The sequence below is a fragment of the Pimephales promelas genome, chromosome 4, assembly GCF_988280905.1.
Source record: "Pimephales promelas chromosome 4, fPimPro1.hap1.1, whole genome shotgun sequence".
Taxonomy (NCBI): domain Eukaryota; kingdom Metazoa; phylum Chordata; class Actinopteri; order Cypriniformes; family Leuciscidae; genus Pimephales; species Pimephales promelas.
Window position 1 is genome coordinate 36,154,179 of NC_142772.1, and position 16,092 is coordinate 36,170,270.

General features: G+C 39.4%; 1 protein-coding gene across 16 annotated transcripts in view; it reads right to left on the reverse strand.

Annotated features, from left to right (window-relative positions):
* trpm3 (transient receptor potential cation channel, subfamily M, member 3) overlaps positions 1 to 16,092 on the reverse strand; it is a 127,681-nt gene that overhangs the window by 30,854 nt on the left and 80,735 nt on the right. For all 16 annotated transcript variants that reach the window (XM_089130403.1, XM_089130402.1, XM_089130413.1 and 13 more), the window contains exons 7-9: positions 15,444 to 15,618; positions 14,205 to 14,328; positions 2,074 to 2,146 (exon numbers count right to left, since the gene is read on the reverse strand). In XM_089130403.1, coding sequence (XP_088986529.1) covers positions 2,074 to 2,146; positions 14,205 to 14,328; positions 15,444 to 15,618 — 372 coding nt within the window. The remainder of the gene's footprint in view (positions 1 to 2,073; positions 2,147 to 14,204; positions 14,329 to 15,443; positions 15,619 to 16,092) is intronic.

The window sequence follows — 16,092 nt, forward strand, 5'->3', positions numbered from 1 at the left end:
TGAGTTACTGTATTGATGCCGGTGAAACAAGTCCTCAGCAACAGGAAGGCGCTGTATCAGCAGAGATTGGTCATATAATTATGTTTAATTAAGTCTCAGAGGATGAGCTTTAATTGCTGCTTTCTGATGCTTTGAACTCTATCAGAGGTTGTCTTTACATTCTTGTTTTAATTTCACTCTACAGTACATCATAATAAATCTTAAGACTTTGTATTAGTTAGATATTCACAAGTGTGAATCTGAAGAAAAAAATGTCACCTCAAAAGTGACCCCTTATGGCATGGTAAATACTGAGCTACTGATAAAAGCATGATATAATATACACTTGCATGTTTTCAATGATTAGCATAGCATGCACTCTCTAAATCAACAATTAAATGATTCGCTTAGCTTGATATAAAGAAATTTAAGATAACAAGATGCATACATTTTAAAAAACATGTTAGGGATATAAATATGGCCTGAATTGGCAATGGCATAGAATTTTTTTTAAGGCTTTATTGGATAAGACAGTGTATAGATCAGACAGAAAATCACATGGTGGACAGAGAGAGACAGGATCACAGGACCTCAAGCCAGGAATCGAACTCAGGTCATCGGAGGCATAGTTGTACTATATGTCGGAAATCAGATCCAACTCTCACATTAAACTTTAATATATTGAAAAAAGAAATAGAATAAAATAAGTAACATTGGACTAGACTAACATATATGTAATGTGGGTCACAGTTAGTTCCCTTTCAGAACACTCAGTAGATCAGTAGTTCACTCTAAAATAAAAAAGAAAAAACTTTTGCTGATAATTTACTCACCCCCATGTCATCCAAGATGTCCACGTCTTTCTTTCTTCAGTCGAAAAGAAATTAAGGTTTTTGATGAAAACATTCCAGGATTTTCTCCATCTAATGGACTTCATTGGGAACCAAACAGTCCAAGGTCCAAATGAGAGTTTCAGTGCAGCTTTAAACGACACCAGACGATGAATAAGAGTCTTATCTAGGACCCTTCGAGTCATGACTCGAAAAAAGATTTGTTCATTTTGATGAACGAGTTTGAACAGTCAGTCACGAACGCTCATCACAGAACAGAGCAAGGCGAGCATTTGTGCTTGTAAAACTTAAACTTTATTTATTTATTTTTTTAATGAAGAAAGAAAGACATGGACATCTTGGATGACATGGGGGTGAGTAAATTATCAGCAAAAGATTTTTTAAAAGTGAACTACTCCTTTAATTGGCATTAACTGCTTGTGCGAACTCAAAAATACAGCATATTATCTGTTCTTTGACTATGTACCATATACATTCATTAAGGGAAAAGGAGTGAGCTGGGAATTGCATGAGTAAATCATTCTTTAGATGCGCCGCAAAGTGTAATGAATTATGCAGGAGCAATGCTGCTGGCTTTCAGAGCAACACATGGAGCTCTTGGAGGAAGGGCTTCACTGGAATCCCATCTTTTGAAAGGGATTTAAAAGTGGGTCTTAAGAAGCATAACCAGTAGAGCTTGCATTTTGCTCACTCCTCTCAGCAGCAAAGGTCCTGTTAACCTGGCGATTGTGGACACTCAAAATCGGTGGGCGGTAAAAGGGAAGGAAGTGTGTGATCAAAAAAAAAAGTCAGATCTCTGCTCCACAACTTGAGGGAGATTTCATTTGATTTGATTAACATAATCTAGAGGACACTCCTGTGCGAGTTATGTGACTTACTAATTTACATAAAGATGTTTCAGATGGCCTTCATCATTCTTTTACAACCATCAATAATTATTTAAACCATGGGTCTTCAAACATTTTCAATTCATTGACCAATTGTTAAATAGAGAGACAGAGCAGGCAAAACTACAACACAGTGGTTTCTTAAGGGCAAGGGTTACTTCACCCAATCTCCTCCAAACTGAACCCCTGAAAATTGTGACAATGATCTACTCCAAACTACTTTAGCTTTGTTTGAATTTTATACTGTATTTTTGTTTACCTCTTAATTTGCTTTTTTCTCTGCAAAATTCAGTGAAATGATATATGAACGGATCCCCACAGATGCCTATGAGTGTCCACAAATTTGCAAATATTACCTTTCAGAAGAGCTGTTAGAATAGCCAGATCAATGTCCTGGTGTCCCTCTGATCCCATTCGAAACACTGTTATCTGAGAATGAGAGATATTGCATTATTGCTGGCATCACATGAACATCAAAACTGTTTGAGTATGATAGCATGATAAAAGCAAATCCAATTGTGGTGATGATCACTGCTTAGTGTCTAGCTAGAGGGATTTACAGAAATGCGCTGCATTACCGGAACAGTGTTTGCAATTCTTTAAACACTACATTGCATATGAAGGGCACCTTGTGGCTTCATATGCAACGCAACATGTGTTCTGAATTCCAGAACACAGAGTACAGGCCATTAATCTAACGCCTGTCATTTGAACAATCCACCTTTCCTTCAGTGGCCATTTTCCATCTGTGTCTGGTGTGGACTAATGAACTTATGTGTGGAAGTGGGAGGATTGCTTCAGCCTAATGTCAATAATGTTTTCATTTTCATCCCCCAAGCAACCATGAAATGATGGCACATTTAGAGTGTGTGAGCTTGAGAGGTGGTGGCGGTGGAATAAAAAATTGGAGCACTTCAGCGAGTTTAAATAACGGTGTATATAATTCTTCAAAATGTCTTCAGAACTGATGAATAAACTAATGGTACAATGCTTGTTTCTTGTGTGTGGTGTTATTCTGTGTGCACTATGAAATAATTTTGCTTTTGAAATTGGCAAGTAAATGGATCATATCGAACAAGCACTTCATGTCCTGTACAAAGAATATAGTGACAGCCAATTACTGAAGTGACATTTATTGATGACCTTGTGACACTGTGGAGGTGACCCAACTCTGTGTGTGCGTGTGTTTTATTTTAGTAGGTGTGACTTAAAGGGATATAGTCACAAAAGTGACAATGTACTCACATTCATGTCGATCCAAACATGTATGACATTTTCTCTTCTATGGATTGTGTGAAACACACACACACACACACACACACACAAGACACAACGACGAAAACACACTCACACACACGGTCACCGTTGGAAAAACACGGGTTACAGGTTACCTGGAAAATTTAAATTTGCCGATGATAAAGGTACAAAACAGATTTTAGTTGCAGAAAACGGTGATTAGATTTACTGTTTGGTTTTTAAATTTTGTAAATTAGTTTTAATAGTCAAATTTACAGCTTGTTCTATAAATATGCTTACACGTTGTACTGTATTTTTACAGAATTATTCAGTTTTTTCAATTTTTTTTTTACACAGTGTAGGTAGGTAATATTTGCATATATCACAGATATCATTCAAATACAACTTGTCTAGGCTGCCATGTCCCCACATTCTTCAAATCAACCTCCATCATCTGAGTGCAAAAATGTCTTCAGTGACTTTCACCCTGCATTTACTCTCAAGAGTTTTGAGAAACTGGTCACAGCAAATATGAATACCTCCTTTCCTGTTTCCACAATATACTTTTTAAATACACATCTTCAGACATTACAGCTCCTAAAACAATGACATTACATTTGTCATCCTTATTGCACTTTGTTACCAAGACAACAAAATCTAATTTGTCGAATAATTGCGTGTTTACTTCATTTCTGCATTGATCAGCCTTTCCCCAGACCCTAACAAAACTAGCTGCACTTATGCAGGTGTAACTCTGTCTCAGGTAGACCCCTGAAGCAATAGCTTTGAGGCAGTAAGGATCCACAGGCATACACCATGAGTGCATTACCAAATATCAGAGTAATCATTAAATCTGCATGCAACGCCTCTGTTGAGGGGCTCAGCCTAAGGAAGAGCTTGTAATCTGGTGCTATGGTCTTGAGCAGTTCATTACTCGCAGCACATCAACAATGTGGTGAAAACACATTGTTTAACAACAATGTTTAACAACATTCCAAACATAATGTTTCTTAGCAAAAGTGGGCAGTGAATGAATTTTTATCTCCAACCAATAAGACATCTTTTCCAATTGCATATTTAGAAACATTGATGTTTTCTCCTGTGTTGGCAGGAGAATCTGCTCCAACCCTCTACAGGTGTGTCAAAGAGAGCATCCTGCATTTTTTTTTTCTGATGCCTCAGTCAGAAACAAACCCTGCTGTGAGTAGTGAAATAGCTCTGTCCATCACAGAGACTTGTCTTTCTCTGTTATAGGTTATCGTTACATTGAGAGGTGTGAAATATATCCAGCAGCATCTAGAAAAAGGCTAAGGAGTCTCTTTCTCTCCTTATACACTATTTTTAAAGGTTGTCTAAAGCGATCCTGGGTGTTGACGTTCGGAATATTTTCAAACAAATCAGAGGCTAGCTAGACCCTCCCTCCTCCGCATCTCATCTCCTCCCCTCCCCCTCCCTTCCGTGCTTCAAATAATTGTGAACGTGCATTTCGCTGACTGCATAGTTCTAGCTAATTATATCCTTGTGTGGGTTTGGCGAACATAAGCGTCAATTTAGAAGAAAAAAAAACAATGTAACGTTACCCACCTGTCCAGCAAAAACAGAGCAACCTGAATGTCGGACTGGAAGCCCTTCTGCCGCCGGAGTTCTCGCCATCGTTCAAAAGCTTTGCTACCGATGTAAATTCGGAACTTCGCACGTTCTTTATCCGACTCCTTCTTTTTAATTTGTTCTTCAGAACGACGTCTCTTTGGTCGTGTGTCGGCCATTTTTCAAACTTCCCTATGATGCTCTTCTCTCTCCTTCACACACACACCCCCTTCATGTGCACGCGCACTACGCCCTAGACCCACCCTCAAATACTTCTTGCCAGTGATTGGCTGGAACACTGTTTGTTAGGTTTCGTGGTCCGGGTGAGACATGATTGTTTTTGTTGCCGTTTGTGGAGCCTATGGTGTCTACAGAGACCGCGTTTTTTTACAGTGTGTTTAGGGAACAGGCAGCTAGCCGATAGTGAGGAAACGTTTGATGTATGTGACAAAAAATGTTTTGGCCCCACCCACATCGCTTAGAGAACCTTTAACTCTCCATTATTTAAATTACAGAGCTGTTATTAGGAGCATAAATGCAGTGTTTTGCTGTATTGGTAATGTAGTCATTTCACGTCTAAAATAGACCTTGTCTGAATATCTGGTTTGACATTTCACCAATTGGGACAACACGTTTTATTAATGGGTCACAACTTCTTCAAGGGGTTTGAATTAAAATCAAATGGAGATATGAGCCATTGTGTACAATTTATCGAAACAGAGAATTTGAATGTATGTTAAAAGACAAGACTGGCTCATTGGAGATCTGGCGAATGCTGTTCTCGCTGTTCGGTGGATTGCTTCATGCATCAGTGATCTAGACCCATGGGCAAACATTCATCTTCATTTATCAGGATCCAAATTTCCTCCCTCACCCATGCATTCCACCAGCCCAGCGCTCTCACATCATCTTAAATCCTACAGCAACAGTACTCACTGTTCCTCACATGTGCCAGGAGTTCGTGTCTCCTTTGGTCTGTCAGCTGTCCATCCATTTGTTCATCCATATTCAGTCACTGACCCATTCGACATGTGGCCGGATGTGACTCCATCTTTCCATCCATCATCATAAGCTGATCAGAATGTCATCTCCTGAAGCATCAGTCTATTTTCATTTAGCTTCATTGCCCACTGACAAAACTCAACTGTGCAAAAAATGTTTTCAAGCAAGTTTCCCTAAACACTACCTCAATCATGCTAATAGTTCCGCCCCAGACACACCACCATTGGATATTGCTATAAACAAACAGAAAAATGAGCCAATGAAAGGTGTTCAGTTTGGTCTGAATCAGGCTTGAATTGTTTGTAAATTGACATCCTTAATATTTAGACCCGAGTTTATGAAACATGCAGTTATGGTAAGGGGCAGGTTACATTAGATTATATGGGTAACATTCCCCGAATATGCGCTAAACGATGCACATTGGGCCACCAATTACAGCACATTCGTATTTCAGAAAGGGATTTAATCAAAACAGGACCTAAACTGCACGTTGGAGACAGACTAGGGAGAGAGGTGCAGTGAAAAAGAATGTGTTTTTTGAACAATCAATCATGAAAGCATATACTAGGACACCCCAAAAACAAAATCAAGACTTCATAAAAGGGCAGAATAGGAATTGGAACAGTGGAATTCTAGGTTAAAAACTACATTACCAATGATGCTGTACAGTAAATTACACCAATCAGAGCATAAAAAACCAACATGCTCCAAAATAGCTTTTTAGCTCCGCCCACTGCCATGAAGCACTGTGAATAATCGAGTCAATCTCCCTATGCTTTCAAAATATTGAATGTTTGTATGCATATTTTACAATAAACTTAAAATATTGTTTTTGCATATCAAAATTTGTAAATGAGCAGTTTTGTATTTGTTTTTGATTTGATTATGCTGTTCACAATGCTTCATGGGATTGTAGTTCTGTGATTGAATCTTGAATCTGTTGTGATTTCACCTTTTGTCTGATTGGCTGGGTTCATGGCTTACAAGCTCTTTAACGAAGACTATTTGAAAAAGGGTTGGGTTTAGGGATTAGGGGTGGGTTTAGGGATCAGGGGGCGGAGTTGGGTTTAGGTGTACAGTATGTAAGGTGGGAGGAGTTGGATCTGGATCCGACTCCTCGCCGTGGATTTCATGTTCCGCAGTGAGAACCATCTCACCAGCGGCGCTGGAAAAGGCTGCACAGACCGAACGGTGTATGACAACAAAGTACTGCGACACGGCTCCATATGCAGCTTCAAGTCGAACACCCTTATTTCTTACTATTCACTGACGCTCACGGCAACACTGCATATCAGACACAAGTTTTAAATTTAAAATAACGATGTAATGATGTTCAATTTTGTACATTAAGAAGTTCAAAAATAAAGTTATATTTAATTTAAAAAATCAATAATAGATGTAAAAAAAAAAAGAAAAAAATGGATCCTATTTTACTTCTGCACCAGATTTTTTGTAGCAATGATTTTGCAATAAATATTTTCCATTCTCACAGCTACCAATTCATTTGCAATGCTTAAAAAAATTATAAATTAAATTATATAATTATTAAAAAAAAAAACAATTTCAACTCAAATCATTATTTCAACAATATTTGAGGTTTTTGTGTGTGTGTGTGTGTGTGTGGGTGAATAGTTAATAAGTGAAATGCTGTACATGAATATAATCCCTTTCAGGGTAAAAGAAGACCCAAACATTATAAGCTGGGATGAGAGAACAAATTTTGACATTGAAAAACATTTTCTTTAATTAAGCAAGAGCTAGAACAATGATGTTTCCTCGAATGGGAGATTAAAATGCAATGGTGTGAGGGAAAACTAGCAGTGCTAACACCTCTCTGAGCCAATGGAGATTCTCTAGGAAAACAGAATGAGGCTGATAAATAGACAGAGAGGCTGACAGTCTGATTAATTGAACCATCCTTCCCTTGGCTGCAGGATCAAAGACCTCCACTGTAGGAAAGAGATTGCGAATGGAATTCAATCCTGAATGAGAGGAATGTCTACTGCAGAGAAGTGGAAGACTGACATAATGCTTAGTTTATGTGTCAAGTGCCAATTAATCTCACACAGAACAGAATCCCCAAAAGGACCCTAATAAGGTTGTAATTAATTGTAGTTTGCTGCTGCCCCCTCTAAATCTGGAGAAGTGTAGTCAGGTCATGTACTGAGAGGCAGAAGGCTATGGAAGCATGTCCTGTTGAATACAGGTTAAACATCTGCTCAGGTGCTTCAAAGGAACAGGGCTGATTTAAGACACCTCCGATCTCATTATTATCCCACTTTTGATTAATCACAAAACACATGATCGTCTTAGTGTTATCCTCATATTTCATTGAGATATCATATTTCATTTTCTTATAAATATGTTTGAAGGTTACCTAACAAATGCTACAGCACAGACAATTGTTTTTATCATTGCAAGTTCCTCAAGGCATATTTTGCTTATTTGCACCTTAATGCAATACATACTGTACACAAGAATGTACTGTATGGTTGCATCAGCATTAGCCTTCAAGCACATGTCATGATCAGTATGATATGTTATGCATTCTTACAAAACCCATTGAATGATTTTGATAAATAAATACATCAGATAAGATGTGTGCAAAGCTCAGTGTGTTTATAAGTCCTCAATATTTGTCTGTTGGCAGACTTCTGTCCATAACGTGATTGAAGCGAGTGCACATTGTTCTGTACAGCTAAAAATTTTTCAGATTCATAGGTGCACATTGAAATGCATTTTCGAATCAGATGAATTTATGCAGTAGTGTTGCTGCAGTGAAATGGAAAACTAGCTACTTGCCGAGGACAGCACAGTATACTACAAACTGGCTACTATTTAAAAAAAAAAAAAAAAAATTATGTAGCACATAACAGTAGTATGCTACATTATTCTTGCAATTTCATTTCAAATGGCATCCAAATATTATCTTAAAGAAAACTGTCATTTTACATTTCTAAAAAACTTTTGCAAACATGTTTTTTTTGTCAAGAATGTAAGTTAAATTAATACATTGGAAAAAGTGAGGTTAACACTAAGTTCCTGTTTATCCATCAAATTGGAAAACCAAGTATAGTCACATTGCATTGTGGGACACAGAATTACAAGCTGTAAGTTGTTAAATAATGTGCTCAGTATGTATATACTGTACATATTTATAGAAGCCCATTTCCACCACATTAAAAATAATCATAATTGACAGAAGTCGTAATATGTAACAATTAAAATTATTTCATAATTATGACTTGGTCTGTCAAAATTATGACAGCAAGACATAATTTACCCACAGTGGTAAATATATCTAAATACCCACAGCGCCACAGTGACTAATGCCTGCTCTGGTGTGAAAATTGTCCAGGCACAACTCAGGAAAAGAGCGCTCGAGAACCGGAGTGGAAGGAAGGTCCAGACAACAGAATCTTAAAAATGTGTGTGGGGAGGCCCAACCACAGCATCGCAGACCGCTTGAAGGGAAACCCCAACAATAGAGCCTTTGAGGATGCAACACTCCTCACAGAGTGTGACCTGATCAGCGAAGGCATGTTGTGTGCCTCATATACTGTAGAGATTGCTTTGACAATCCATTTGCTGATGGTGTGCTTTGACACTTGGGACCACTTCTTGGGAGACCGAAGACAAACTAATAGCTGTTTAGACTTTCTCCATGTGGAGGACCTATGCACATAGACCTCCAGAGCCGTAACCAGGCACACAATGTGTCATCTCTTAATCCGCCAACACATGTGGAGGATGGCAGGCCTGGAGAACAATAGGCCGTGCCAAATTAGTCAGCACTTTGGGCACACAATCATGTCTAGGGTAGAAAATGGCTTTAGCTCTCTCAGGAGGAAACAGGAAGGAGAGATGGACAGGGCCTGTGAGTCCCCCACTCTCTAAGGGATGTTGTTGACAGTCTGAAAGCCACCATTAGTGTAAGTAACTTCTTTGACACAGACTCAGTGTGTTCGAGCCAAGTTGGAACAGTGGCATGAGCCCTCATCCTCAGAGCACAAGGAAACAAAGCCAAGTGGTGTCTCCCCAATGGTCCACCGCTTAAAGGGTCATGGACGGCAGTTATGGCCACCACGTTAACCTTAAGCATGGATGGGGAAAGACCCCAAGAGAAATGATCTTGAATGAAATCCAGCCCTATAGCCACTGGGCAATTAACTGGATCCAACTGATGCTCTCAGCATCATAAAGTGAATAGTCTTCACTTTAAGGTGTACAATTTCCTCGTGGAGGGGAGCTCTAAAGATTTGGATGGTCTCAACAACCTCAGACTAAACCCTCATAGCCTGGGTCAAGGGTTAAATATCAAACCTTGTGCTTGTGACAGAAGGTCCCTTCTGAATGGAATCTCCCATGGAGGGCCTGCTAGGAGTGCTATGAGGTCCAAGAACCAGACTCAGAATGGAGCAACCAAGAGTAGACTGATTCCCATCCTGGCGAACCCTCTCTAGAACTCCTGGGAGCAGTGCAATCGAGGTTGAAAGCATGGGGAGCAATTGGGGGAAAGAAAGGGATGCATGAGGTAGAACCACAGCGGACAGTGAGTTGTCTCTCGAGACGCAAATATATACACTTCAACTTCCTACAGATTAACTTCTCCGTTTCGGGGATGGAGTCTCCATTCCCCAGGCTTCAGCCCCTGCCTCTACAGAATATCTACCCTTACATTCTGGTCTCCAGGAATATACATAGCTTTGGGTAACAACAGTTTGCCCTGAGACCAGAGGTGGACCTGATGCACCAGTCTGTACAGAGGGCGCAACCTCAGGCCCCCTGGGGATTTATGTAAGAGACCACTGATGTAATGTCTTTTCAAACCAGAACATGATGGTCTCAGAGGTCTGGGAGGAAACACCCAAGAGCATAAAATACAGCCAATATCTCCAGGCAATTTATGTGCCACGAGAGATGATGATCTTTCTACAGATCCCATGCTGAGCGGCCTTGCATGGCAGCACCCCAGCCCAGGAGATGCTGATGACACAATGGTCCCAGCACAGGACTTTAGGACATGAACAACTTTTCTTCCCTTCAGGGGTATCATGTAAAACAGGCCAAAGGGTATCATGTTTTATGCAGTTGCCATGAGCCACATCAATCTTTGAACATTTTCTACAGTGACAGCCTGGCCTAGCCTGATCCTGGTTCCTGGTTGTCGTCTGGATAGACTGGATAGAAGGGGGGGAAACATGCTCATTTTGCAATTGAGCCTGAGCCCCAGATGTCGAACCGTCATTTTTTGTGACTGGGCTAAGATCAACCAGTTGTCTATATAATTGAGAACACAAATGACCTGTCTCAGAGGAGCTTGTAGAGGTGCGATGGAATAGAGATGGGCCAAATGGAAGAAACTGATACTGGAATGCTTTGCCCACAAAATCAAACCTCAGGAACTGCATATATAGAAGTAGGGTCATTTAGATCTATTGTGACAAACCAGTCCTCAGACTTGATTTGACTCATGATCAAAGAAACCGTTAGCATATTGAGCCTGAATCTCCTGGATTCTGTACCCCTTTTCCTACTGCACACAGGACTCACTAAGATATATTTGATAAAAGTTTCCATGCTTCTATATAACTCCAACCCAACACGATTTTCTACAGGCAAACTTCTCAGGGCTGCGACGATTTCGGTCGGGCACTGAGGAGTGCGTTCACCGAGAACTGCTGTGCCCCGAAACGCATGAGACTCCGTCGAGGAGCATGAGGACTTCTTCCCCAAAGCTGGCTTCAAGAGAATAACAATCCTCATGGAAGTCCTCATGCCATGGAGCAATCGATGGCTTGGGCCTTCCCCTTGATGGCTTGGAGAGGCAGGTCTGTTGCCCAATGCAGGTCTTAAATGTTGTCGGGCCGGACTCCCTCATCCTCATCAAAGTCCCTTAATAAGTCTACTTGGTATGGCTACATGGTATGCATGGTACCATGGTTTGCAAGGATGTACCAGCACAACTAGCCCCCATATAACTTTGTCCATCAAATCGGAAGTTGTTCTGCATGGTTTGGTGGGCAGTGTCTGGGCTTTCAGGGATGTCGCAACATGAGGAGGAGACAAGATACCAAAGATTCTTCCACCCATAGCTGTTCTCCTTCGAGCTCATGATTGAAGTGCATGTTTGTTGCTGGGCTCAATAAATGGGAAGTGTATGGCTCTTCCACAATCTCATTGACACAACGAGGAGATTGTGAAAGAATTGCAAACCCTGACGTTGAGGTTGTGCTCCGCTAGACAGAAAGAGTTCATCTTGTTTACTTATCCGTTTTTCTTCCTGCTTTTCTGGTAGCTACACAATGTTAAGTTTGGCCACAGCACGAGTCACATCTGCAACCAGCTCCTCGTAAGCAGGGGAGGAGGGTGGCGAGTCCTCGATTTCCCTCGCCTTGATGCTAAGAGCTTCCAATTTCTCAGAACTAGAGCTTGAGCATTGGGCTCTCAATTGGGTGGAAGAAGGCCGAATGAGAGAGCTAGAACCTGCAGATGAAGGCAGAGAAAGGGCCAAAGCAGTCTCCACCTCCTCTGCAAGCTCCACTTGAGAACTCTACGGCTTAAGAATCCGTGCAGCCTCGGGTCCCGAACCGTGAGGAACAAGGCCTGGCCTACCTTGTCGAACAAAGGCAGATGGGAACGGAGTGCCCTGAGCGGTAGCTGCTCACAGTGAGTATAGGCAGCCCCCTTTAGAGCTGCCTGTGCATTCTCTGCTCCCACAAAATTTGTATGTCCCCACTTGACTATTTTCACACATGCTTCAGATGCTGAAGGCGTTCCCGAAAGTGTTGTTATATGACGCAGTGCCAATTCCCTTGAAAGGGAACTTTGTATGTCATAATTTTGACTTTTTATTTCATAACTACAATTTTTTTCTTATGTAGCGGAAATGGGGTACCATAAATACAGTATGACATATTGCAGCAATAGTAAAAATTGTAAAACAGTAAGCTGCAATACTCGTGTACTCTGATTCTGTTTCATCTTCAAATTAAACTGCTAAGATACGATAATTACTCCATCTTCAAAGACTGCCAAAGGCACCTCTAATACCCATTCACTCTAGCTTTCTAATCATAATTGTAAATTGTAAGCAGTTTTTCCAGTCATCAAGCATGGACATTTTTCCATTGGCTTTTTGTCCTTAGTGGATAGTACAGCAATAAGGGATTAAAAGAGGAGATCAAGGACTGAGCTGAACAGTGTGAATGTATGATGAATGTGAGATGAGTGCATTGGACTAAAGTTCTCTAGGTCCCAAACACATGCTGCACTCATCTGCTAGCACATCCGATGGGGAAGCGTACATGTTTGTGTGAGCGATAACAGGTTATGATAAATGTGTGTTTATTTGGTATATTAGCAGTGGCATTTTGTGCTTGTACACTGGTTTAATGCCAATTCTACTTTTTAAGTAACATTTTTAATTTTCTTCCCTTAGTTGCGTCTCAAAGGCTTTGTGATCACACTTTTGAGACATCGATAAACAATATTCAAGTGGGTGGCATGTAAACTAAAGCCAATGTGCTACACTCCAAACTGCATCTGAACACAATTGCATGTAAGCCAATACAGCATATAAATACAAATGCTTAAGTAAAAGTCATATGGTGTGTGGGTACAAAGATTCATATCTATGCTTAAGAAGGTCATCTTCATAATGAGGTTTAACACATCTACAGCAACAGATCATACTTCACAGTGGAAATGCATGCACTATCAACACTGAAAACACAGTTATACAAATAATTAATTCAAAACATGGTGTGCACATACACAAAATCACAAATACATAGACACGTGCACAGACAATGAGTGAAACCACTACAATGACTAAAAGAAGATTCAAATCATTATTAATAAAAGAACAAACACAAAAATCACTTTGAGGATGTATGATTTAATGACTGAAAACATAATCTGAATATACAAACACAACATAGAAATTTAAGTTGAACTACATTCTCATTCAAAGACAACTAGAAACGTTTTGCATGCAAATCATGGTCTTGATTTACTTGATAATTTAAAAAATATGGAAGCATGTTGAGATAAAAAGTAGGATATGTTTCTCCTGGCGACACTGAACTTGATTGTTAAAACTCTTTATTGAGGCATTTCAGGATGTTCTGGAAGTAATAGGTAACAGGGGAAGGATAAATGTGAAGTGTCTGAAAGCTTTTAAATGAGCTCTCTGGAAAGTGCACTCTAATTGAAAAGTTATACAGATTATGGAGTCGTCAATCTGGTAAATAATTTAACAGAGGAGCAGTGGATTCAAATATATGTCAAGTTTTAGGTGATAGTATCGGTACGGTAGTGCTTAATAGTTTTACTTTCTGTGCGTCAGAGAGATAAACAGAGAGTGTATGTGTGTGAGAAGCTAATATGAAGAGAGATGGTCTCAGGGCCTGAGGAAATGTACTTCATATGGGCTGCAGAGGTAGTGACATTTATCAGCCCCAAGCTTAAGGGCCACTTTACACGCATCTCTGACTGTCTGATAGAATAACGGCATGCTGACATAGAGAGGAATGTGCGGCAGAAAAAAACTCTACAGAACTCAAAGATACAAAGTACAGCAAAAAGGCTCTAGAGGAATCTCTTTAAATCTCTCAGATCAGGGGGGTTTAATCATTAGGACTTTTACAGCCACACTCACCAGTTCTTTCTTCTTCATGCACTCCATCAGAACGATGAAGAGATGCTGGGCCTGTGTCCGACTGTATGTAAACGTCTTCTGAATGGTGACTAATAACTGGTCTCTCAGAGATTCGTTTATGATTCTAGCATGTAGTCAGAGAGAAAGATGAGACTGTGATATTAGAGCAATTCATTTATACAATGAAAATATTCCAACAGAGCGCAACAGTAGGGTTCCGGAAGGGAAAATCCCATTAATTTTATCCATAGACAAACTGCTTTTTAATGATAAAATATGACCCTTTCAAAAAAGACCCACCACAGCTCTCGTGACTGTGATTTCGACAATATTCACTGGAATGCCTTGTACAAATGTAAATATTTTTCAGTAAATGATAGAATTGAATGTTAAGTTCTTTAATTAAATTAAAGATTAATTGTGATTAATTTTGTTAAGCACATTTAATTATATTCAATCAATAATGCAATAACATACGATTTTTTCCTGTTTAAATATTTTGCAGTAAATGAAAAATTTAGGGCTGTGAATCGACTAAAAATGTATTACATAAAAAACTATACAGGTTTCTCAGATTATTTGCAATTTATCTTGTAAGGTGCATTAAATCACAATTAATCTATGATGAGTTAACATTAAAATTTGTAAACATTAATATATGTATACAAAGAAATTGGCAAAAAAAGCAAAAACATGAACATAGCTTCAGAAAGTGAAATAAACATTAATTGTGTTCATTATTTTAAACATATTTATACAATAGATATGTCAATTGCTACTTTCTATATTATTATACTATTATTAAAACTACAATATTGCAAGAATATTCTATGAATATGAAAAAAATATTATTATTTTTTTCAATGAAAAAAAATCCCACCAGTTATGGACATTTAAAGAATAGATAATTTGCAATGCTTTATGAGATGGGTATTCATTGCTAAAAAAGCCAATAAAACCAAACGCATGAAGCACACCTCGTCTTTATCTCCAATTCCAAATTCCGTTTCAGCTTAAAGTAAAGGGTGTAACATTTGTGATTCATCTCATATCTGGTTGGCTTGGTTCATGTCTGACAAGTCCTTATGGAGAAAATTAATGGGAAAAATCCTTCCAAAAAAGTGGGCATTTACTGACGCTCTCTATTCCGTGCTACAGTTCAATCATCATCATCTATATGTAAATGAATATTCATGTCTTATCGTACTGTTAGAGTGGATAGAGATAAACCTCACATACCCGCCTTCCTCTGAGTACTTGTGCCCAAAGGCCAGGATGTCAGAGGCACGACCGCTGCCGTCACACACCACCACAGGCACTGGAGGAGTGTCTCTCAGGTACTCCAGTACGATAGAGATCACATTAGGACCCCCCTCCAATATCAAAGCCACCACTGGAACACCCTGTCCGATCCCTGCGGAAAAAGCAGAAATGCTGTTACAAGGAAAACCAAGATTAAAGATGAAGGGTAAATTTTTTTCTCCTCTATTAGTTTTAATGAGCAAAGACAACTAAAGGTACGCCATTCGTATAAAGTGTAAACACTTGTTGACATGTTGTGCTTTGTTTGAGGAGTCTGTTATTTTAAAGTCTGGCTAAACCAGTATTTTGTATACTTTGTGTATTTTGGGCAGCACTACCTATAATAAGCTATTTACAGGGAATTTATTAAGTTTGAAGACAAGCAGTGTGGAAGGGGCAAAAGGGGAGCTGGGAGTGTTTGGAAAACAATAATTATTTTCAAAATTCCTTATGTGGTACAGAAAAAAATAATTTTGGATTATACAACTTTGCGATGCTGCTAGCGAATTTTCATTGGAACTATGGTTCAGGGAAACTCAGACTCGTTGAACTATGCTGATAACGACGGAAATTGTGACCATAGTTG